This window comes from Nerophis lumbriciformis, linkage group LG11 (genome assembly GCF_033978685.3).
Source record: "Nerophis lumbriciformis linkage group LG11, RoL_Nlum_v2.1, whole genome shotgun sequence".
Lineage (NCBI taxonomy): Eukaryota > Metazoa > Chordata > Actinopteri > Syngnathiformes > Syngnathidae > Nerophis > Nerophis lumbriciformis.
Window position 1 is genome coordinate 22,992,371 of NC_084558.2, and position 26,961 is coordinate 23,019,331.

Below are 26,961 nucleotides of genomic sequence, written 5' to 3' on the forward strand. Positions count from 1 at the left end.
AATTTTTATGTGATTGATTCGTTATATAACAACCGAAGCTAACAACCGACCTGGTGCGCTTGTGAGGTAGACATAAAGATTTCCAAATTCTATGTCCGGCCATTGTGTAGGATTATCAGTCCACGCATCTGCTGGAAGGCGGTAAGGGCAGTCGTTTAATCCAACTACAGAACATTTTAACTCGTATCTTAACCTAGCCTCACTGGAAAAACTATTTACATAATCATACGCCATTTAGAACAGTTTAAAATGCCGTGAAACCTCGTTAAATGCCTTTTCTGTCAATGCTGTGTTCGCTGTGAGCTGGTTTGTTTTCAACGAATTCAATATGGCGACCGCGTTGCTAGGGGATTGACAGGCGGAAGTGACGTAGGTCCGCCCTCGCCTATAGCTAGTTCTGTTTTAACGTCGGGTTAATATTGTGGAGTGGGCTAAATTGTTATGGAAAATAATAATGTAACGTTAGGTAATTACAGTACTCCCACCTTACATTCCTTGTATTAGATCTTTTAAGCAGGTGTTTTTTGTTTACATTGTTATTGCTTTCTGGTTAGCTAATGTTTGCCCTGCAGGTAATAGTCACTTGTCCACCCCTTTATATATTAGGTATAGTTGTAAGTAAAAAAAAAAGGTCAAAGACAAAGCTATTCGGTTTCTTGTGAGTATATACACTTCACTGCCGATGTGGGGGGGGTGCCACCTAAAATCTTGCCTAGGGCGCCAGATTGGTTAGGGCCGAGCCTGACTATGGGAATACCACACAACAAATCAATGATTGAAGTGACAAACTTGCCATCTATAATATACCCCGTTTGTTGATAAGAAGATATGACAGCCATCCAAGCACATTCAATCTCTTTATTAAGCAGAGGTAACACAATCCGGTGAAACAATTCAAAAGAGCTGGCGTCAAAGCCGACAAAGTGCGCTGTTAACTGCTAAAGCTAAAAACACAGCTCCGATGAAACCCTCGATGACGTCACATGACACTAAGCATCAGGCCCCGCCTTTTTAAAAACAGACTACGCACACTGTGCTTTTCAATAAAACATCTCTCAAATGCATATGGCAGATGTTTGAAGTATTTTCTAAGATAAGTATAAATTACCTAGTAATCAATTACATTTATTAAAGAGTAACTCCGTTAGTAATTACATTACCATTTTGGTAGTGTAACAAGAAACTATAATTTCAGAACACTGATTATGATTACTATGATTACTTCCAGTAGAATAGTTAAGATGATTACTTAGAGTAGAAGAGTTGTTTGCATAGTAAGCAACAGCCACCTTCCTTGCAGAGGGTCATCAGCTCCATCTACCAAATTAAATTACAATTAAAAATAAATGACACAACTTATTGCGTCTGTGGTATTGCATTACCAGAGACATAATACTCAGTCAGGGCCAACAGAGTCTCCCAGATTGATTTAACTTGTCAAACAGTTTTTTCATAACATATAAACATATTAAGAAAAATATTAACCTCAAAAAGTTCAATATTTTACTGTCACTCATTTCAGAAAGGCCTATGTGTTACATGGATTCATCACACATAGTTAAATATTTCAAGCCTTCATTTCTTTGTTTGCCAGATAATGGCTTACAGATACATTAATTAAACTTCTAAATGCAATGGAAACTATGGAATCCTTAATTACTGAGAGAAAAAAATATATAGAATCATCCTGTAAATTTTCATTTACATTACAATTTTCAAGGCTAACACCTGCATCAGGTCATATCTGATCATAAGTCTGCAGTTAAAAATAGTGTTCACTCCTTAGGGAGTTGTTGCCCCAGGTGGATTAACACAAATCATGAATCCTCCACAACAGATGGTAAATCATCATGCAAAGTTGTAAAATATGTGGGTTGTTCACAGTCAGCTGTGTCTAAAATCTGGGCGAAGTACAAACAACATGGGAAGGTTGTAAAGGTCAGGTTTACTGGTAGACTGAAATAAACATCAAAGTGTCAAGGCAGAAAACTGAAAGCAATATGTCTTGAAAACAGAAAATGTACAACAAAACAAATGCATAAAGTGGCGGGAACTGAAATGACCAAACTCTAAGAAACCGCCAAAGGGAAATGGGATTTAAATACAGAAAAGCTAAACGAAAGCTACCATTAACTAAACAGAAAATAACAAGTTTCCAATGGGCTAAGGAAAAGCAATCGTGGACTACGTATGACTGGATAAAAGTCATTTTCAGTGGTTCATCGCAAATCTGTATTGGGCAAGGTGATGTGCCGTTCCAATGAGATTTATAAAGACGACTGCCTGTAGAAAACATGCACATTTCCACAGTTATTGTTGATATAGGGCTGTATGTCAGGTAATGTCACTTGGGAGATGGCTGTCATGACATCTTTAATAAATGCACAAATTTACATCGACATTTTGGACACTTCTCTTATTCCATCAATTGAAAGTATAGAGATGATGATCATTTTCAATATCACTATCAAGCAAAAACTGAAGACTTTCCTTGAAGAAAGATACATAAAGTCAATTTCAATGTCAAATAATTGAAAATCTATGGTGATAAAAATTGTCCATGACAAGACTTCAACCTGCAAAGCTGACCTGACAACAGCAGTCAGAGAAAGTTGGAACAAGATTGATGAAGAGTACTGTTCATCACTCGTTGAGTCCACGACTGCAAGCGGTTATTAAAGCCAGAGTTAGGGCAACTACTGTAAGTACTAGAGGCTAGTGTTTTTTGTTTTCTTTTCATAATTACAAGAACATTTTCTCAGAATTTAGTAATTCCATATTTTTCTTCCACAGAATTGAGTGATTCTAAAATGTTGTCACTCTGCTTGATCTAAAAAATCAGCATCAGTCATGTCTGTTATCTGTTTCTTTCAACAAAATTAAACAATGATGATTCCATATTTTTAAGGGGTTGTAATTGTCCACGTTTAAGTTTATCTCAGTAGGGATTTTGGTCACTGAAAAAAAACACTAAAGGCACCTCAAATTCTCTGCTTCCAAACACATAAAGTCCACTTGATGCCAAAGAGCTTAATTTTGATCTTGCCAAATTTCCCCAAGGCTTGTTTGAATCATTCTAATGTTTATTGTCAGCCTTCAGACGGGCCTGTACATGTGTCTTTTTGAGCACGGAGATCTTGCGGCCACTGGAGGATCTTAATCCATTATAGAAAAGTGTGCTACTACTACTTTTCTTGGTCAGTGTGGTCCTAACTTCTTTTCCCTCATTAGCCAGCACCTTTCACTCAACTATCCTTACCCCACTAACTGAAATATTGCATGCAGCTCCAAAGTGAGGGTATTTTACTATTATGTTGTTTTTCTTTTATTTAGGATTTACCGCACCAATTTTGTTTGGTTTTTTTGTACCAAGCTTCTTGTTGATGATTTTGTTGTCTACAAACCCCGTTTCCATATGAGTTGGGAAATTGTGTTAGATGTAAATAGAAACGGAATACAATGATTTGCAAATCCTTTTCAACCCATATTCAATTGAATGCACTACAAAGACAAGATATTTGGTGTTCAAACTCCTAAACTTTATTTTATTTTTTGCAAATAATAATTAACTTAGAATTTCATGGCTGCAACACGTGCCAAAGTAGTTGGGAAAGGGCATGTTTACCACTGTGTTACATCACCTTTTCTTTTAACAACACTCAATAAACGATTGGGAACTAAAGAAACTAATTGTTGAAGCTTTGAAAGTGGAATTCTTTCCCATTCTTGTTTTATGTAGAGCTTCAGTCGTTCAAAAGTCCGGGGTCTCCGCTATTTTACGCTTCATATTGCGCCACACATTTTCGATGGGAGATAGGTCTGGACTGCAGGCGGGCCAGGAAAGTACCCGCACTCTTTTTTTCGAAGCCACGCTGTTGTAACACGTGCTGAATGTGGCTTGGCATTGTCTTGCTGAAATAAGCAGGGGCGTCCTTGAAAAAGACGGCGCTTAGATGGCAGCATATGTTGTTCTAAAACCTGTATGTACCTTTCAGCATTAATGGTGCCTTCACAGATGTGTAAGTTACCCATGCCTTAGGCACTAATGCACCCCCATACCATCACAGATGCTGGCTTTTGATCTTTGCGTCGATAACAGTCTGGATGGTTCGCTTCCCCTTTGGTCCGGATGGCACAATGTCGAATATTTCCAAAAATAATTTGAAATGTGGACTCGTCAGACCACAGAACACTTTTCCACTTTGCATGAGTCCATCTTAGATGATCTCGGGCCCAGAGAAGCCGGCGGCGTTTCTGGATGTTGTTGATAAATGGCTTTCGCTTTGCATAGTAGAGCTTTAACTTGCACTTACAGATGTAGCGACCAACTGTATTTAGTGACAGTGGTTTTCTAAAGTGTTCCTGAGCCCATGTGGTGATTTCCTTTGGAGATTGAGGTTGGTTTTTGATACAGTGCCGTCTGAGGGATCGAAGGTCACGGTCATTCAATGTTGGTTTCCGGCCATGCCGCTTACGTGGAGTGATTTCTCCAGATTCTCTGAACCTTTTGATGATATTATGGACCGTAGATGTTGAAATCCCTAAATGTCTTGCAATTGCACTTTGAGAAACGTTGTTCTTAAACTGTTTGACTATTTGCTCACGCAGTTGTGGACAAAGAGGTGTACCTCGCCCCATCCTTTCTTGTGAAAGACTGAGCTCTTTTTGGGAAGCTGTTTTTATACCCAATCATGGCACCCACCTGTTCCCAATTAGCCTGCACACCTGTGGGATGTTCCAAATAAGTGTTTGATGAGCATTCCTCAACTTTATCAGTATTTATTTCCCAACTTCTTTGTCACGTGTTGCTGGCATCAAATTCTAAAGTTAATGATTATTTGCAAAAAAAAAATGTTTATCAGTTTGAACATCAAATATGTTGTCTTCTTAGCATATTCAACTGAATATGGGTTGAAAATGATTTGCAAATCATTGTATTCCGTTTATATTTACATTTAACACAATTTCCCAACTCATAAGGAAACGGGGTTTGTATTTCAGTTGGGTGCAGGTTTATAATGTTGAGGCCCTTTTACCCACTTGGGTCTTTCCAAAGGTGGTGGAGAGGTTTGGTGTCTTTTATACACATAATGAGTTAAGATTAGGAATAATTTCCTAAATGGACAGGACACATATGTATAATTCATGGACACATAACTAATATGTGGCGGTCTGAATACGTTTTTGTTTGACGGTGGACGATGGAAAACATTTTAATTAGTACAAATTAATTAATAACCTTCATTTAATGTTTTTTTTTTTTTTTGCATTTTTAACATTTTCTATCTCTCTTTACCATAAAAGTTCAAATTTTTGAGGTAAAATGACAAAATTAGCAGATTGTTTCATCCCGAATATCTGATTTTGAATGTCCTACCGTTACACTCCTATTAAGTTGTAATGCTAAAAAATTCATATTTGGAGTTTACATGTTAGATTGTTTTAAAGTGCAGTACACAAATGGTAATGTTTGAATTCATTTCTCCAGAAATGTGACAGTCCAGTTATGACGAGTGTTCATGTTGCTGTGTGCCTTTAAGTCGCTGTCCATCCCAACTTAGAAGACTCTTTGACACTTCTGAGTTACCCAACTTGTCTTTCAAATGTAGCAAAAAATGCTGCAGATAAGAGTCTCATTCTCCCTTCAGAGACTTTGCGGAGGAGAAACTGGGGGCCAAGTACGTGATTGGCAGATCTCTGGACTTTGCTGCGTCCTTTGAAGAGTCAGGTCCAGCAACGCCCATGTTCTTCATCCTCTCTCCTGGAGTCGATCCTTTGAAGGATGTAGAGAAACACGGTAATGCTTTCGCCTGTTTTATCTTTAATAAGCTGTACCATTTGCCTGGCAGCATGCAGGCATTTATCAAAGCTTACATACAGTGAGCGCAGCTGTCATTTCTTCACGTTAGGGGAACGTGAGATTTTTGTCAAAGGGACTATTGGAGTCAAGCACAATACTTCCTACTCTGTTTGCAACATAATATCACTAGTGAGAGAGACCATCATTCCAGCTCTGTGTCTTTTCTGTGATAGAAGCCATTACTGCCATCACACTCAGGGTAGCTTGAAGGGATTTGAACTAAAGGTCACATATTTCTGAGATCACCGCTGCTTAATTAGAGGCAGCAAAAAGTGAATGCCATTGGTTTCAGAGTTACCTCCCCTCCTGAATAATGTGAATGCATTTCATTGCTGTTGTTGGCACCATGTGAAAAGTCTGAGCTTTTGTAATGACATGAAACAGGGCACCTTGGAAACCAGCGCCGTCTGGAATTGACTGCCAAATAATGTAATCTAGATATTGACTCCAGCTCTGTGGAAATAGTAAAACTACATTGCAAGGACTGGGCTAAAAATAAGTTTTCAGGAGAATGTGGGTTACTACACAATTCGGGGTACAACAGTACACCATAATCACGGTTTGTTAGATAGCTCAGTTTTAAGGTCATATTTGGGTACATTTTGGATCCAGTAAGCAGGCATGTGAAATGTCTGTGAAAATGCGGAAATCCGTGTTTTTAAACACAAATGTTTGCGTCAGAGTATCACTACCGCGTTTTGTTAATGAAATATTGTAGCGTGAAGGACAAGAGTTCAAAACTAGGAAGCAAAATCATAACAGTCACATGACAACGAGGGAGTCAGAGACAGAGGGACGTTCAAGCTGACATTTAAAACAAAACAAAAAAAACAGTTAAAAATGGCAGAGGGATTCTCTCCCACAGATTAGATGTTTCCTTTAGTAATGAAGACAACATCCAGGAAACCTTGCATGTCCTTGGCCATATTTGGACAAATGTATGCGTTTAGAGAAAACCTTAGTTTTTAGTTGTTCACTCTGTAAACCAAAATCAAAACTGCTCTCTTCATCTAATACATTGAACACATATTTAAGATCACAGATTAAGGTAAATTAAAGTTAAAGTTAAAGTACCAATGATTGTCACACACACACTAGGTGTGGTGAAATTTGTCCTCTGCATTCGACCCATCCCCTTGTTCACCCCCTGGGAGGTGAGGGGAGCAGTGGGCAGCAGCGGTGCCGCGCCCGGGAATCATTTTTGGTGATTGAGTTCATGAAAAGTTTTACTTGCACATAACCATAACCAACTGTTCCCAAACAAGACACAAGTCATTGTTTTTTGTCATGATATAGATCAGTGGTTCTCAACCTTTTTTCAGTGATGTACCGCCTGTGAACATTTTTTTTAATTCAAGTACCCCCTAATCAGAGCAAAGCATTTTTGGTTGAAAAAAGGAGATAAAGAAGCACTATGTCATCAGTTTCTGATTTAATAAATTGTATAACAGTGCAAAATATTGCTCATTTGTAGTGGTCTTTCTTGAACTATTTGGAAAAAAAGATATAAAAATAACTAAAAACTTGTTGAAAAATAAAAACAAGGGATTCAATTATAAATAAAGATTTCTACACATAGAAGTAATCATCAACTTAAAGTGCCCTCTTTGGGGATTGTAATAGAGATCCATTTGGATTCATGAACTTAATTCTAAACATTTCTTCACAAAAAAAGAAATCTTTAACATCAATATTTATGGAACATGTCCACAAAAAATCTAGCTGTCAACACTGAATATTGCATTGTTGCATTTCTTTTCACAGTTCTTTTTGACAGACATTTTAGTGAGAAACCTGAGCTTGTGCTTCACTGAGTTTATGAACTTAAATTCATATTTTGTTGAAGTATTATTCAATAAATATATTTATAAAGGATTTTTGAATTGTTGCTATTTTTAGAATATTTAAAAAAAATCTCACGTACCCCTTGGCATACCTTCAAGTACCTCCAGTGGTACGCGTACCCCCATTTGAGAACCACTGATATAGATAGATGCTGTTTTTTTTTTTTTTTACTGTAAATAAAGAAAATTAATAACATTATAGGGGTGGGCCAAAGAAAAGGCAAACTAAATAAATACATACAGTGGGATGTGGGGACCCATAGAGGTAGTTTTAGGGTGTAGCTAAATGACAGATAGTTAACAGTAATGGATCCTCATTGGTCCATTTGTACACTCTCAGTTACATTAGCATTGATGTTATACATGTGGACCTATAGATATAAATTATGTTAAATATAACTGATGTAGCAAGCTACTTTTGCCGTGTATCTTGCTACAATTCTCCGGAGATAGCTTTCCCTGTAGCTTAGCTAAATTTAATCGAGAGTAACTTGTAGCTTAGCTTACTACATTTTCCAAGTAGCTTGCCCACCACTGAAAACAACATACAACAAATATGAATAATACATCGTGGCATACAACCAGGGTGTCCAACCATGTTCCACTGTGGTCGACATACAGAAAAAATGTTAGGATTCTCGGGCTGTTCCCCATCGACATTGAAAAATGACAGCACATTGTGTTGCTCTTAACCACTTGTCTTTGTCTCAGTACATATTTTACTGGGAAGGCCAGTTGTTTGTAAACAGGTGACTAATGATGGAAGAGGTTTTTTAGGCTGTGGTTTCTCCTTGGTATTTTCAATAGCCATGACTAGCCAAAGACTGGACTGGACTGTATTTGTTTAGCAAGTACAGTAGTTGTACGATGTGACACACACTTGTAAAGTGTCCAGAAGGGGAAATCAATATGCTTCTTTACTGTTCTGAAAGTTCTATCCTGGAAAATGTGATTTTGGAATATTTGTATATCAAACCCCTATTATAGATTTTAAGAAGACCATTAGGGAATAGTGAAAAAACATGAGTAACTGAGCCACATTTCTGGTTCATTTGACTCCTTTGTTCTGTTTGACTCACAAAAGCCAATGTAGATGAAACAAATCCAAATCAGGTTGATTCAGCTCAAAATGAAACAGACATTGAACCTTCATTAAATCCTTTTCTAATATGATAAGCATTTCTCCTGGAATTGTGTGTAAGAGGCACTATAATTGGATATCAGCAGCCTGACGCTTGGTCTTTTAAAGCTGGAAGTTATCATAACACCTCTGCCAAGAGAGAAGAGTGGTCGTAACAGTCACTGAACTACAGCCACAAGGAAAAGGTTTTATTACAGCTGCTGGGTTTAGTCATTGATGTTACGTTTAAAATATACTACCATTGATTAAATGATTTTGGGCTCCATAGGAGGCTAATATTCCTGAGAAAAGAACCTCGCTATCTGTCTGGTTGTTGGTTGAGGTTTTAATGACACAAAACTAATTGTGTTTGTAAATCTCAATGGGACAGCACAGGTAAGAAGCTATTTCCTTTCCGCTTAAATTAAAGGTTTTAATGTCTTACTGAGCGTTAGATTGGAAGCTCAGTTTCACTGTAAGGCTGGTGTCATTCTTAACACAGTGGTGGTAACTTCCACTAAAAGTGAACATAGTGATGATTTTAATGTTTGCTTTAAAAGGTTGTTTTTCAGAACCACGATTTACGAAGAAGTATTTCAATCAAAAGTGCTAGTTTTTATGGAACAATGCTGACAGTGAAATACATCTCTGACTGTATTCAAAACAAATGTAAAAATCATGATGATGAAAAGATAAGACTTGGACTAGATTATTGTTTTAATGTTTGGTTATTTTGTTGTATGTTATGAATTGTTATACATACACACATATATACGGTATATATATATATATATATATATATATATATATATATATATATATATATATATATATATATATATATATATATATATATATATATATATATATAAGCTAGTCTTCTGAGTTGAACAACAAATGTTGGAACTTTATGAATGGGGACAGATATAAGTTTTACTTCTTTCTGCTCCTTTTTGTTAATTATTTATTCTAAATGTTAGTTTGATTGTTTTGGTTTGACTTTAAATGAATGAAATAAAAAAAAAAACTTTTTTTTTTTTTTTTAAAGTCAATGCATATATTTTCCATCAGCAACTAACAAATGCAGTAGTTGAACCAAGGCCGACAACAAACAACTCAATATCCGCAATGCACAAAATCAGTCTTGATTTCACAATACCAGCTGCAATACCTCCCAAGCTAATGTTAAATGAGCTAAACACAACAAAAACTATATCTGTGAAAAGTGATCCCACACAAGGGTTGTATTTTACTAATGATTTGAAATAGCTACTATACTGCCTCTGAAAATACCCATCCATTCATCCATCCATTTTCTACCGCTTGTCCCTTTCGGGGTTGCGGGGGGTGCTGGAGCCTATCCCAGCTGCATACGGGCAGAAGGCGGGGTACACCCTGGACAAGTCGCCACCTCATCGCAGGGTCAACACAGATAAACAGACAACATTCACACTCACATTCACACACTAGGGCCCATTTAGTGTTGCCAATCAACCTATCCCCAGGTGCATGTCTTTGGAGGTGGGAGGAAGCCGGAGTACCCGGAGGGAACCCACGCAGTCACGGGGAGGACATGCAAACTCCACACAGAAAGATCCCAAGCCCGGGATTGAACTAAGGACTACTCAGGACCTTCGTATTGTAAGGCACATTCACTAACCCCTGTTCCACCGTGCTGCCCTCTGAAAATACCCGTACCTTTTTTTTTTTTTATATGGACATGACGGCGTGCCGTCGTTACATTGCTTGTAATACGAGCAGAGGTGCATGCCAGTCAAAGCACACGCACAAAGCACTTAAAAGCAGACACAGAGTGGAGACAGAAGAACGATGGTGTTGATGCTATACAAACTGAAGTGCCACCCTGCAGTCGGCAGTGTTTTAGCTACTTCTAAGTCACCAATCCTCGCCTCCATGGCGACAAATAAACTATGTTTCTTACAAGTGTCATCCCTACAACCCTATTGCACACAATCATTTTTTACAAAACCAAACAGTGATACGGCATCACTTCTACAGTCTTGATAAATGACTACCGCAAGATGGCAGACAGCTGACATATGTTCTGACCAATCCATGATACGTTTAGTGTATGTCTCATTTGCTAGCAGCAGATGGATAGCTAAACAGACAAAAGATTGTTTTCTCAAATTGGGATCTCTGAGTGTGAAGGACACCGCTAAGAAGAAGAAGCAGATGCTATACAATAAATTAAAGAAATAAATAATCGTAAAACAATGCCTAGGTGTGCGTGTAGCCAACTTGGCAAAGCAGTATGAGAATAGCACTTTAACACTACACCCACTGGAGCAGAAGGAGTCCATAAAAGCAAATTATAACTTTTAATGATAATTATAAAATAATTTGTAAACAGCGGACATTCATCCATGATATGTAGAAACTGCTGCTGGTGTGTTTTACGGAGAAGCAGCTTGGAGAATATACCTTTGGTAGTCTGTGATAGTGGCCGGGTGACATCACTACATTAAAACACACTTAAAGGGAAACTGCACTTTTTTGGAATTTTGTCTATCATTCACAATCCCTATGTGAGACAAGAACACATATGTATTTTTTTTTTTATGCATTCTAACACGTAAATAAACTCTAGCAAAAGTCAGCTAGCATTGGAGGTAATAGGATTTGCTCTATTCTGCCTATAAAGTGCTCAAAAAAACATCCAAAAATCTCTATCAATGTTTTATATACACGCTGTAAGTATATATGTAATGTAGTAACAGGCACATTCATAATAATATTTAATATTTACGTATTTGGATCATGTTAAGCATACAGCGGCTTATTTATTTCAAGGAGTTCAATAGAATTCAAAGAATTACTACTACTACCAATATCATTTTATTTTATTTTATTAATACTACTACTACTATTACGACTACTATTTTATTGTATTTACTTAATACTACCACTACTATTACTACTACTCATGGCAGACTGTCTCTCATGAAGTTCTTGAAGAAAAACAAAATTCCATCCATTCATCCATCTTTTTCCGCTTATCCGAAGAAAATGGATGGTTGGATGGAATTTTGTTCGCTGTTTTTCTACTAATCATGGCAGACTTCATGAGAGACAATGGCAACTACTTTGGGACAAATGGTGATCTAGAACAGTGGTTCTCAAATGGGGGTACGCGTACCCCTGGGGGTACTTGAAGGTATGCCAAGGGGTACGTGAGATTTTTTTTTAATATTCTAAAAATAGCAACAATTCAAAAATCCTTTATAAATATAAATAAAAACCTATCTTTTTTTCCAAATAGTTCAAGAAAGACCACTACAAATGAGCCATATTTTGCACTGTTATACAATTTAATAAATCAGGAACTGATGACATAGTGCTGTATTTTATTTCTTTATCTCTTTTTCAACCAAAAATGCTTTGCTCTGATTAGGGGGTACTTGAATTAAAAACAAATTCACAGGGGGTACATCACTGAAAAAAGGTTGAGAACCACTGATCTAGAACATTATATTTTTGAGCCTGAATATAATGAGGACAAGCTACAACTTTTCAAAGCTGTGTGATAAGTAGATCCAGCCAGTAGCACTATTGCTAAGTGCTATACAAGAACTACGAACATAATAAAACAATCACTTACTGTACAATTTCTGCTATTAGTTGTATGCAGACTGATATATCCATCCATTTTCTACCGCTTGTCCCTTTTGGGGTCGTGGGGGGTCGCTGGAGCCTATCTCGGCTGTATTTGGGCGGTAGGCGGGACAAGTCGCCACCTAATCACAGGGCCAACACAGATAGACAGACAACATTCACACTCACATTTACACACTAGGGCCAATTTAGTGTTACCAATCAACCTATCCCCTGGTGCATGTCTTTGGGGGTGGGAGGAAGCTGGAGTACCCGGAGGGAACCCACGCAGTCACGGGGAGAACATGCAAACTCCACACAGAAAGATCAGGAGCGCAGGATTGAACCCCGGACCTTCGTATTGTGAGGCAGATGCACTAACTCCTCTCCCACCGTGCTGCTCTATGCAGACTGATGTGATGTTCATATCTTCCTGTTTAGATGAAGAAATAATCGTACTCCTCATGCTGGTACAAAAAACAGGATCATTTTAAGTTGAATATCCAAGTTCAGCAACTTGTCAGTTTATGGCCACAACGTCTTACTTTACAAGTGAGATCCATTATTCATATTCTAGAATTAACTTTCACCAACTCAGAGGCGATGCAGCAGCTCACCGGGTCAGTATGTCGATATAGCTGCATAAGCTTTTTACCTCTCTGTGATCATGGCGACGCTAAAAGTAGTTCCTCAGCGTTATTGCTTATAATAACAATATTGCTAATACTTGGTCATTATTCAGGTCACGTGATGTAAATGGAGTATCGTTGGCGGTTTTTGGATGTTTTTTAGAGGGCTTTAATGGGCACAATAGAGTACACCCATGAGCTGCATTGTTAGCCACTTCATACTTTACGTATATTACGAATTAGAAAGCGTAAAAATAAGAAAAATATATGTGTTCTTGTCTTACATAAGGATTCTGAATAATGGGCAAAATTCCCTCCCAAAAGTGCAGTTCCCCTTTAACAGACATAGGCATCAATGCAGTAAACAGTAATACAAATAAAATAAAGAAAAATGGTACAATAATGACGGGTCAAATAGAAGATGTCCAAAATGTGTTTCACTTTTATTGACAGGCATAGATCAGATCAGATCAGATGAAATAAAATATTTACCAAAGAAAATATTGTCTTTTCTTTTTATATGGGCACTGTTTTACTGTGTGTGATTGTGAACATACAGTATGACCCCAGGTGCTGCCTGAAATAAGCCAAACCCTCAGATGACAATTTGGAATTTCTTCATGTAAAACCTGGAAAATGTGAAAAAAAAGCATCTTTGATAAATTGACTATAAATTATTAATTATTTACCTCAACTTTGTAAGCATGTTCAAAACAAATGTATTGACCATTTATATTTGCAATGCTTTGTGTTTTTTTTCCAGGAAAGAAGCTTGGTTTTACATTTAACAATAACAACTTCCACAACGTGTCACTGGGCCAAGGTCAAGAGGTTGTAGCTGAACAAGCCCTTGACTTGGCGGTTAAGAGTGGCCATTGGGTCATATTGCAGGTATAGTACACGCATATCCACACAACACACACACACACACAGGAGAAAACACAGGTTTTGTACTCTGAATACATTACTTCAAAAATGAACAATTTAGCTTCAAATGAGCTCACCCGCCCAAGGAAAATTTATTTCCTAGCAAAAGCCTAGGTAGGAGGTGTTGTTTTCATGTATGTGGGCAACTTCCTGTTTGTTTGTTTTTGCAATTATGTGCAAAAGCTATTTTGCTTGTGCCAGTGACATCTGATGGAGAGCTGAGTCATGGGCAAAGGAAGAGAAAGTTATTGTATGTCTTCTTACATGCTCTGTAGGTGAATCTAGTACTAGTATTTCATTTATTCATTTTTTTCCATCATCATAAAATTAGCTGATTCACGGAAGTCTGCATAATCAGGCATGGATTCTAGTTCAAGTGTGGACTTACTGGTTTTGTTTTGCAATTGGCTAGCATCGTTGTATTGTGGATTTCCCCCAATGTCATCGATTTATGATCAAATTCAATGGGAATCTCTTTGAACATCCCCATCTAACCTAATCTTAAAATATCAAAAACTATAGCCACCAAGTTGCAAACCATCAAAACCATGATGCAAAATGTGATTCACTGTCATGTCTGTGTAATCATGTTTTGTTTTAAGTCATGTTTTGTTTAGTTATAGGACTCTTTAGTTTCTGTCTTTTCACTCCCTTGTCTTGTTTCCATGATTATCCCATTAGTTTCACCTGTTCCACGTTTGGACTCATTGTGCACTCTTGATTGTCACCATAGCAACCCATTAGTTTTCACCTGTCACGTCACGCACCTGTTTCACGTTTTGAGTCACGCACCTGCTTTCACTAATCATGTCCATAGTATTTAAGTTCATTCTTTTCAGTTTGTCGTTCTGACGACCTCTCCACCACATTTATGCTCTGTCCATTCTTTCCATGTCCATTCTTCATGCAACTATTTTTGTCCAAGCCAAGTAAGTTTTTGTTCCATGTTTATAGTCTTTTTGTTTTTCATAGTTTGTTCTCCGCCACTGTGCGTGCTTTTCATTTGTACTTTTTTGCTATAGTCTTTTGGTTTCATAGTTTATTCTCCGCCACTGTGCGCGCTTTTTGTTTGATCCTTTTTTTTGTATTTATAGTCTTTAAATAAATCATGTACCTTCATTCGAGTCTCGCCCATACCAACTTTCCGTTGCATCCTGGAAAAGCACACACCCAAGACCAAGTCATGACATTCACTGTCACTTGTAAACGTATTGTTAATCTCTACAGCAGGGGTGCTCACACTTTTTCTGCAGGCGAGCTACTTTTCAATTGACCAAGTCGTGGGGATCTACCTCATTCATATATATAATTTATATTTACTTATTTATGAAATATATGTTTTTGTTAACAAGTTAAAGGTGTTTAATGATAATACAAGCATGTTTAACACATATAGTTAATATTGTTAATAAATTAAAGGTGTTTAATGAAAATACAAGTATGTTTAATACATATAGTTAATATTGTTAACAAGTTAAATGTGTTTAATGATAATACAAGCATGTTTAACACATATAGTTAATATTGTTTATAAGTTAAAGTTGTTTAAAGATAATGCAAGCATGTTTAACACATATAGTTAATATTGTTAACAAGTTAAATGTGGTTAAATATAATACAAGCATGTTTGACACATATAGTTAATATTGTTAATAAATTAAAGGTGTTTAATGATAATACAAGAATGTTTAACACATATAGTTAATGTTGTTAACAAGTTAAAGGTGTTTAAAGATAATACAAGCATGTTTAACACTTATAGTTAATATTGGTAATAAGTTAAAGGTGTTTAAAGACAATACAAGCATGTTTAGCACATATAGTTAATATTGTTAACAAGTTAAAGGTGTTTAAATATAATACAAACATGTTTAACACATATAGTTAATATTGTTAACAAGTTAAAGGTGTTTAATGATAATACAAGCATGTTTAACACATATAGTTAATATTGTTAATAAGTTAAAGGTGTTTAAAGATAATAAAAGCAGGTTTAACACATATAGTTAATATTGTTAATAAGTTAAAGGTGTTTAATGATAATACAAGCATGTTTAAAACATATAGATTCCTTTCTTTCATGAAGACAAGAATATAAGTTGGTGTATTACCTGATTCTGATGACTTGCATTGATAGGAATCAGACAGTGGTGATGATAACGTCCGCATTTTCGAATGGAGGAGAAAAAAAGTCCTCCTTTCTGTCCAATACCACATGAAAATGGTTGGTTTTTTGCCATCTTATTTGTCCAGCTTCCATACTCCTTTGTATACACTTTACAAGAAATACATTGTCGGCAAACTCCGTAGCTTGCTAGCTTGTGCACGCCAGCTTTCTGAGACTCTTATTTTGTTAGTGCAGGCAGGATGAAGCAGCACTTTTATTGTGCAACTGTGCAGTCGGTCTTTGGAGTTTTGACGACAGTTACGGCGCCAGAGTCTGTTGAAATAAAGTGTTTCTCGCCTTCCTGTCGTAATTTTAATGAGCTGGCAGCAGCCAGCGTCATCTCAGAAGACCCTCGGGTGCTGTGAATGTCAATCAAGTGACGAAAGTGACGTCATAGTGAAGATTTATGATCGCTCATTTTTAGGACTCTTTTTTTAATGCCAGGCTGGTGATCGACTGACACACCCACCGAGATCGACCGGTAGCTCGCGATCGACGTAATGAGCACCCCTGCTCTACAGGAATCCCCTTATCACAAACATGTTCCATCTTGAGCTGAAAAATAAGAATATGAGGATGCTGGGGCCATATTTTCTTTCCTTTTGTGTGTGTGTGTGTGTGTGTGTGTGTGTGTGTGTGTGTGTGTGTGTGTGTGTGTGTGTGTGTGTGTGTGTGTGCGTGTGTGTGTGTGCGCATGTTTCTGCTGTTCTTGAGATATCATCAAGGAAAAGTATACCTTCCATATGAGGACCGGTGAACAAGTTAGGACCAAAATCATGGTCCTAATACGGAAAACCATCGCATCTAATAGGGAATGTCTCATTTGCACCCCTGGTGGTGAAATCTATCAAAATTAGGGTGGTCCCAAAAAGGAGGGATTTTTTTCAAATTTACTGTGTCGGTTTTAAAAGTGCTCCCCCTACGGTCAACATATGAAACAACAAGTGTGTGTAAAAATTGTAAGTGCTCACCTCTGGCCAATATATGTCATAACAAGTGTGTGTAAGAAATTGAAATGCGCCCCCTTTGGCCAAGTTAATAAAAAAAATAAAAACATTTTTTTATATAGAGACATACTGTACTAAGTTCAAGTAAATAGTGAAGATTAAAAAACAATTACATACAAAAATGAAAAATAATTAACTAAAAGCGATGAGGTGGCGACTTGTCCAGGGTGTACCCCGCCTTCCGCCCGATTGTAGCTGAGATAGGCTCCAGCGCCCCCCGCGACCCCAAAAGGGAATAAGCGGTAGAAAATGGATGGATGGAATTAACTAAAAGCTTAACTTTTATATATTTGCATAGTATGTATATATTATTAATGTTGTAAATACAAATCTTTATACATCTAGAAAGAGTGGTCCCAAAGAAGTAGGCATCAGGCCTCAAGAAGGTAACAAATACAAGAATGTGTGTGTGTGTGTGTGTGTGTGTGTGTGTGTGTGTGTGTGTGTGTGTGTGTGTGTGTGTGTGTCAATAGCAATTTTATAAGAAGTTATATAATCTGTTAAAGGTACAAAAAAAAAACAATTTTCATTACTGTGATATCAAGCTGTCCATTTAGGAGCCAACACTGATTGTCAGTCAATTTCACCTGCTGTTGTGCAAATGGAACGACAACAGGGGGAAATTTGAGACAATTATCAAGACAACCCCTATAAAACCAAAACTGCTTCTGCACATGGAAGCCACACACACTACTGTGTCTAATTTTGAATTGGCTTAAGGAACCCTCCATTGGTCTATTATTTTGATTTCCGTTTCCATCATTTTTATGTTACAGTACATCTAGCAAAGGTTGAATCGAGGCAACTTTACTTTTCTTGTTTGTTGAATTCAACCTTCGCTGATTACCATGATCATTTTTAATTGAAGGCGGACTAAGTAATGAATACAGATTTTCAATAGGAACGTTTTCGAGGTTAGAACGTGTGATTGGAAAAATGTTTTTGCAGTGCATATATTTAAATATATGTAATAGGTGTGATGACAAAATGTATTATTCTTATTATTGTTACTGTTGTGGAGAGTTATAAAGGACTGTATGGTTCTATAAAGGTAGTCTCATTCGCCCCCGGGGTGTCGGTCAGGACACAATGGACAGGACAGTTCGTTTGGCATAGGGCAGTTTACTTGTTTAGTAGGCAGGTTGACAGGTATGGCAGGTTACATTGATTGGCTGAATGGTACAACACTGGCAAGTATTGGTGGTTCTGCAGTAAACAGATTAGAACATCATAACCAATTAGTATAGAATACCATAGCCTACGTAGTAATAGTACATATGACCTTAATGCAATAATATATCATGGATACACAATATAGCATATATCGGTAATAATTGGCATTTAGTACACATTAGCTTCACCAGTAAATAACAGTAGGCCCTGCCATACACACTACAGGATAGCATCAAACCAAACACTCAAATAACATCATCCCAACATTTAACTGAACTTAAATGTCTTAACTAGACCACAAGGTGTCACTGCACGCTACAGAAGGCACATAAACGTGGTGCTTGTGACCTGCCAGGATAGGTGCTTGTTTACATGTACAAAGGCATAAGTGTCCGCAAATGCTCTCTTTAAAGAGATAAAGAACTGGTACATGAAATACATTGTCTAGACGCTGTAAACAAGGCACGCTGCGCGCCAAACAACTTCGACGTAAGTAATAGATTACTTTCAACTGGCGTCGGAAACAAACAAATGCAGAGAAGTCAAACAGGCAATTAAACGTGTACATTAGAATGCTTAACTATATAATTAACTTACATTCGTCAGTGACGCACCGGCACCGCAGTGCTGTACAATATTACACGTTTTATATATACTGTATATATACAAGCAGCAAATGTAAATGAGGTGCATTCACTGCTCTGTGCTCTGTTGTGGGTAGAATGAATGGGCGCGCCCACAATGCCTTGCGCTCTTAAGGTGGACGGCTCATAATAGTCTCTTAAGGTGGACGGCTCATAATAGTCTCTTAAGGTAGCACAAGAGTTTGGGAACCTTTCTAACAGCCGCCCCCGAATGTACGGTGTACATTCGCTCCATAGAAAGGTGACAAGGTTATTAGTGTCTCACAAAGGGGCGATGGTGGCAGTAGAGCTGCTCTCTTCCTTGTCGGGTGGGAGGGCTGGCAGGACAACCAGCCTGGCAACTGGTCTGGTGTATTCACGGTCTCTGATCCTTACGTCCGCTGAACGGATGTGGCCGTCATTACTAGGGTGGACCTTAGTGACATGACCGATGGGCCACAAGGCCCGTGGAAGCTGGGGATCCACCAACATCACTACTGAGCCTTCTGCGAGGTCAGCTGGCGTAGAGTGCCATTTCTGACGAGTCTGGAGGCTTGGCAGATAATTTCTCAAGAAACTGGACCAGAAGCGATCTGCCAGCACCTGTGAATGCCTCCATCGACTCAGTCTCTGGGTATACGATCTGGGGCAAGGACCCGTCTGGCCGCCCCATCAACAAACTATTGGGGGTCACAGGATCGAGATCTGTGATGCTGGAGGAGACGTACCCCAATGGCTTTGAGTTAAGAATCCCCTCTACCTCCAGTAGCACGGTCCGCAGCACTTCTTCTGAGACTGACTGAGTTCCCACTGTGGTGTACAAGGCGGTCTTTACGGAGCGGATTTCCCTTTCCCATGCTCCTCCAAAGTGAGGTGCTGCAGGGGGGTTGAAGTGGAAGTCAATTTTCTGCTTGGCGAGTTGCTGCTGCAGGTCTGGTGACAGGGCAGAGAATGCCTCCCTCAGTTCTCTTTCTCCTCCTTTGAAGTTGGTCCCACAGTCGCAGAGCAGCTCGGCTGGTGTTCCTCGACGAGCGATACATCGCCTGAGAGCCATCAAGAAGGAGTCTGCATCGATGGTGGTCAGAAGGTCTAAGTGCACACCCCTGGTGGTGAGACACTTGAAAATTATACACCACCTCTTCTCAGTACGCCTTCCTACTTTGACTTGAAACGGCCCGAAACAGTCCATCCCCGTCGAGAAGAAGGCGGGCTTGAAGAACCGCAGGCGGGCGGGCGGTAGATCTGCCATCTTTGGAACAGAAGGTCTGGCTTTCCAACGTCGACAGTCTGTGCAGGTGTGTTGGTAACGGCGAATCGCTTCACGGCCGCGCAGGATCCAGAATGAGCGCCGCATCTCAGCAAACACCCTCTCTGGCCCGGGATGGTGCAAGCGACTGTCGAAATCTTGGATGAGGAGTTTGGTAGAGGGGTGCCCAGGGTCTAACACAATAGGGTGCAGCGTTGTCTGCTCGATGTCTACGGCACGTCGTAGTCTGCCACCGACACGGATTAGTCCTTCCTCTTCATTCATCTCCGGTGACAGGGTGAGCAGTCTGCTGACGGATGGTACGGGCTTTCCTGCTTTCAAGAGCCGCAACTCCTCTGGGAAGCTCTCGCACTGCGCCTGTTTTAATATGAGGGTCTCAGCATTGCGATAGTCTTCGGCAGTGTAACTACCTGCCGCCCCATGTAACTCCTGCACTGTAGCTACTAGCAGCTCCTTCCAGGTATCATACTGTTTCACCTCTGCGTCTGGCGTACTAGGTGTTGTTAAGGTGATACCGCAGAAAGTAGACTGTCGTAGCTTGGAGGCATCGCCTTCCTGTTCGACGTTGGGCTTGACAGGCCACTCAGCTGGAGGCTGAAGGAGGAAGGGGGGGCCCTGGCTCCACCTGTTCGGCATGGTCAGGTCCTGTAGAGTCTTGCCCCTGGTGATGTCGTCAGCTGGGTTCCTCGCTGAATCTATGTATCGCCAGGTGGCGGGACTGGTGAGGTCCTGTATTTCGGCCACTCTGGTACCAACAAAAATCTTGAAGCGACAGGACTCTGACTGCAGCCATGCCAGCACTGTTGTAGAGTCTGTCCACAGGATAGTCTGATCGATCTTCAGCGTGAGCTCTTTCTCTAGGAGTTTAGCCAGTTGAGCTCCTGTGACCGCTGCACACAGCTCCAGTCTGGGTATGGAGAGTAGTCGCTTGGGAGCAACTCTGGACCTGACGAGTAGGAAGGACAGATGGACTTGGCCTCGGCAGTCCATCGTTCTCAGATACGCCACCGAGCCATAAGTCTGTTCCGATGCATCACAGAACACATGGACTTGACGGGTGACGCTTGACTCATCCGCTTCGACTGGTATATACGCTCGTGGCAAGGTGACGAGATAGAAATTGTAGTTCTTTCTCCCCGTCCTTCCACGCTTGTAAGAGGTCTTGGGGCAGGAGAGGATCATCCCAGTCTCTGTTTTTCTCTCAGAGGCGTCTGACCAGCATCTTGGCTCGGGTGATGTATGGTAAGATAAACCCTAAGGGGTCATACTGACTGGCCAAAACCCTGTAGATGTTCCGCATTGTTGGGACTCCGTACTCTATGGGTCTATGCTTGTAGCCCATGGTGTCGGTTTGACAGTGCCAGCTGTGTCCCAGAGTGGATTCAGGAGAGTCTGTTGGATCTTGTGCGAGCCAGAGCTCGAGGGTGTCGGACCTGGCTTCTTTGGGTAGGTGTCCCACGACGTTTGGCACGTTGCTAGCCCACTGGCGTAGATCAACCCACCAGCTGCAAGGAGTCCCCGAAGTCTGTCCACCAACTCTCTGGCATCCTCAGGTTTGGGCAGACTCTGTAGGAGATTGTCAACATAGAAGGACCTCTCTATAGAGAGGCTCACATCATCTCCCGGCTGGCTATGGTTGGCTACATGGAGCTGTAGAGCAAACGTGGCGCAGCATGGACTACAGGTTGTGCCAAATGGTAGAACTTGCCACTCGAACACTGCTGGGGTTTCATCTCTGGTCAAGTCGCGCCACACGAACCGCAAGAGGGGACGGTCTTCAGGAAGGAGACGAACTTGATGGAACATCCCTTTAATGTCTGCGCTTAAGGCGACTGCATGTTCCCGGAAGCGCAGTAGAACTCCCAGGAGTGATGCTCCAAGGGTGGGTCCTGGCAGTAGGGAATCGTTCAGACTCTGGCCCCTGTACTGATAGGAGCAATTGAAGACGATTATGTTCTTGTTGTTGTGACTCACCATGTGGTGAGGAATGTACCACTCTTCTCCGTCTTGGTTGACTTCTTCGGGGGTTAACTTAGTGACAGAGCCTGCATCCACCAGCTTCTGGATCTCTGCGCTGTAAGCCTTGGCACGTTCTGAGTCTTTAGCTAGCCGCCGTTCTGTGCTCCGCAGATTCGGCATGACGGCTTCTTTGGGGGCGTGAAGGAGAGGCATGTCTCGCCTGCGCAGCAGTGGGGTGGCATAGCGTAAGACTCCTGCTACCTCCACGCGGGTGGTCTTATCTTCTAGCAGGGCTACTGCTGCTCGGTCTTGTCTCGACCTGGTTACAATCTTCTCACTTTTATATGGAAGAGTGTCGAGCTGCCAAAGCCTTTCGACGTGCTTGAATAGTTCTGAAGCTGGAGGGTGAACTGATGTCACTAGGCACTGCTGTGAGTGTAGGGGGTGCTGGGAGAATCTTGCTGGGCCCTGAAGGGTCCAGCCTAGCCTGGTCCGGACTGCAGCAGGCCCACCTGACAGGCCCAGTCGGATTGGCTCGATAGCGGTGATCAGGTGTGGGTGGTCGGAGCCGATGAGTACTAGGGGTCTGGCACTGTGGAAGGGCTTAATTGGTAAACCGACCAGGTGGGTGTACCTCTTCTGGAGTCGGTCCATCGGGTATGACTGTTCGCCTAGGCCGAGGCGACCTGAAGTGAAGGCTCTGGAGACTATGAAGCTGGTCTTTGGCTCAGCAGCAGGAGAGATGTGGAAGGATACAGCAGAGCCACGGAGGGTCTGGACCTCCTGTCTGATGGTTCTCAGGGGCAGGTCCTCAGGTGTGCCTTGTAGGCCAAGTTCTCGGGCAGCTGCTGGCAGGAGCATGGTCCTTTCGGACCCATCATCCAAGATGGCATAGGTGGTTATAGTGCGATTCCCGTGACGAAGAAGCACTCTGACGACCTTCAGTAAGACCCTATTGTGGACTGAAGGACGGTCAACGTACAGAACCTCAGTGGCGGCGCTCACCAGGCAGCTCTCCTCCTTGCTTGTCGGTCTTGGTGGTCGATCATTTACGTCGTGAAGGACCTGCAGATGTTTCCCTTGGCATAGGCCACAGGGCTTCTTTAAGTCACACTGAGCGGCTTGGTGAGGCCGTGCACAGCGCCAGCACCTTTTGTTGGCCTTTATCCACTCAGTGAGAGTTTCTTTGTTTAGCTTTGTGACTTCTGTACACTGGCTGAGGAAGTGTTCATCGCTCTCGCAGAAAGGGCAATAGGGCTTAGCTCTCCCCTTCTTTCCCTCTGAGGCTCTAGTAGGTCCATCATTTTCTTCCGAGTCCTTTGATCCATGGAGGACGGTGACAGGTCGCCGTCCCTGGCGACCCTCGTACCGGGACACTTGGTTTTCCTTTGCTCTTATGAGTGTCTGTCCATCGAAATCCTGACACCAGGATTCATGCTGGAGCCACTGGGCTAGATCGCACAGGGTGGGAACAGTTCCGGGGTTGTTAAAGGTGGTTCGACGGAAGTCTGCCCGTTGCTCTGCGGGTAGTTTGCTTAACAGTCTCACCACGTGAGAGCCACAGCGAAGCTCTGCTTCACCGTCAGTGCCCAAAGACTTAAGTAGTCCGACCAAGGACTGAACATGGAGGGCAAACCGCCCAAAGGCTGCGGTGTCTCCACGGCGAACATCAGGTGAGTCTAGCACACTGGCTATCTTCCTGAGGGCTATCTGGTGGGGCTGGCCGAATTTTTCATTGAGGGCTGACATGGTGTCAGTGTAGGGAGTGGGGGAGTTGAGATAGGAATCTGCTATCAATTTTGCCTCTTCAAGCCTCAGATGGTCTACCAGAATCTGGTACTTGAACATTTCAGTCCCTTCTGTAGGCAGGAGGTTCTCCAGAGCTATTTTCAAACGGGCAAACTCACATGTGTCGTAGTGACTGAAGTTTGGTATGGTCGGGCGTGGGCCTCTGTAGGTCTGTTCAGCAGATGCAGCTGCTGATTCATAGCATGGTGGCGCAGGGGTTTGCTGGTCCTGTCTCTGCATCCACGGGGCTGCTTGTGTGGCCACTGGCATGTACCCAGGCTGGCTAGACGTATAAGTGGTTGCATAGGATGGAGTTACACGAGGGAGATACTGTACTTGTGCATAGTGTGGCTGGTACTGATTCAGCAGCTGCTGTGATGCATATTCTGCAACGTGGGGCATAGACCTGGTGGGAGGAGCCTGAGCCGGTGGTTGGTGCTGCCGCATTGTTGATGTAGTGGTGTGGTACGCAGGTCTCTGGTGTGGGCGCTGAACAGCACGCTGGGAGTGGTGTGGCAACTGTTGCGGTGGATAGCGTGCCATGTAGGTAGGTTCCTCTGGAGAGCGTGTAGGACTGGTGTAGGTGTGAGCCATGTAGGGGGGACAAGGCTCGCTGCTTAGCTGTCGGGTTTGAAGGTACTGTGGTTTATTGCCAACCTTCGCTGGTGATACCTTGCGGTGGCTAGCTGACAAGGTCTGGCTCCTTATCAGCTGTAGCTCGACCATCATCTGATCTAGTCGGTCCAGGACTGGTTGACCTGCCGGACGTTCCAGAGCCGCTGTGTTTGGCCATGGTGGAGGGGGTTCAGGCCAATCCTCCTTATCCTCGGTATATACAGACTGGGGTTTGAGTTGACTGGCGGGTCGTGGTGTACCTTGCTGAAGGTTGATTACTGTGTTAGTCAGTCTTCTAATTTCATTATGAACTTGACCTAATGCAGCCACATCCGCTTGCACGGTCAGCTGTGACTGCTGTAGCATGGCGCTTTCTCTCAGTATTTGACTGACTTCATCTCTTAGAGAGAGTTCCTGAGGTGAATGATGGAGGGGGTTTGGTTCTAGGGTCATCTCCTCCCTGGTCTCTTTCTCTGCATGCTGTAGGTGGGCTAGCTGGGTGTCTGACCTGTACCTCTGCCACTCTGGTTCGTACGGGTCCTCTTCATGACAAGCAGCATCTCGCCTAAGCTGATGGGAGTAGGGAGCAGGGGTAGAGTATGGGGGGGTTGCATTGGCTGTACTTTCCTTCTCATGGGATAACCATTCTTCTTCCTGCCCATGCCTGTGTCTTTGCCTGATGTTGCTGAGCTGGTAATCATCAAAGCGGATTGGTGGGCGTGTCTGACGCCTAGGCCGTGCTCCTAATCCTTCGAAGTCCATACTGTCCAGGGGTAACTGAAGCTATCCGGCTCGAAGGACCACAATGTTGTGGAGAGTTATAAAGGACTGTATGGTTCTATAAAGGTAGTCTCATTCGCCCCCGGGGTGTCGGTCAGGACTCAATGGACAGGACAGTTCGTTTGGCATAGGGCAGTTTACTTGTTTAGTAGGCAGGTTGACAGGTATGGCAGGTTACATTGATTGGCTGAATGGTACAACACTGGCAAGTATTGGTGGTTCTGCAGTAAACAGATTAGAACATCATAACCAATTAGTATAGAATACCATAGCCTACGTAGTAATAGTACATATGACCTTAATGCAATAATATATCATGGATACACAATATAGCATATATCGGTAATAATTTGCATTTAGTACACATTAGCTTCACCAGTAAATAACAGTAGGCCCTGCCATACACACTACAGGATAGCATCAAACCAAACACTCAAATAACATCATCCCAACATTTAACTGAACTTAAATGTCTTAACTAGACCACAAGGTGTCACTGCACGCTACAGAAGGCACATAAACGTGGTGCTTGTGACCTGCCAGGATAAGGTGCTTGTTTACATGTACAAAGGCATAAGTGTCCGCAAATGCTCTCTTTAAAGAGATAAAGAACTGGTACATGAAATACATTGTCTAGACGCTGTAAACAAGGCACGCTGCGCGCCAAACAACTTCGACGTAAGTAATAGATTACTTTCAACTGGCGTCGGAAACAAACAAATGCAGAGAAGTCAAACAGGCAATTAAACGTGTACATTAGAATGCTTAACTATATAATGAACTTACATTCGTCAGTGACGCACCGGCACCGCAGTGCTGTACAATATTACACGTTTTATATATACTGTATATATACAAGCAGCAAATGTAAATGACGTGCATTCACCGCTCTGTGCTCTGTTGTGGGTAGAATGAATGGGCGCGCCCACAATGCCTTGCGCTCTTAAGGTGGACGGCTCATAATAGTCTCTTAAGGTGGACGGCTCATAATAGTCTCTTAAGGTAGCACAAGAGTTTGGGAACCTTTCTAACAGTTACAGTGAAAGTCACTTGAGTCGATCCCAAATTATATCAACAACCCGTCGACAATGTCAACCAACTCATCAATTCTAGGTCTACTGTTACTTCTTATTACTCATAAGTGTACTATTCATTTCTACTATAACAGGGTCAGTTCATGTCGATATGTTAATTGAATTATATATTGAATTATATTTTTTATATAGCGCTTTTCTCTCGTGACTCAAAGCGCTTTTTACATAGTGAAACCCAATATCTAAGTTACATTTAAACCAGTGTGGTTGGCACTGGGAGCAGGTGGGGAAAGTGTCTTGCCCCAGGACACAACGGCAGTGACTAGGATGGCGGAAGTGGGGATCGAACATGTAACCCTCAAGTTGCCGGTCTACCAACCGAGCTATACCGCCCCACATGTTATAGTATATTGTTAACGTCATCAACTTAAAACAACATAACTACTGTCTATCTACACAACATTAAAATGTGCACATAGTGCCTTTCTGTTTAGTGCAAAGTAAGCTTGAACATAAAACCATTGTAGTAATAAAGTGGAACCTGCCACAGCAA

General features: G+C 41.5%; 1 protein-coding gene across 2 annotated transcripts in view; it reads left to right on the forward strand.

Annotated features, from left to right (window-relative positions):
* dnah9 (dynein, axonemal, heavy chain 9) overlaps positions 1–26,961 on the forward strand; it is a 366,284-nt gene that overhangs the window by 264,273 nt on the left and 75,050 nt on the right. For both annotated transcript variants that reach the window (XM_072914095.1, XM_072914096.1), the window contains 2 exons: positions 5,649–5,797; positions 13,832–13,959. In XM_072914095.1, the coding sequence (XP_072770196.1) occupies positions 5,649–5,797; positions 13,832–13,959 (277 nt within the window). The remainder of the gene's footprint in view (positions 1–5,648; positions 5,798–13,831; positions 13,960–26,961) is intronic.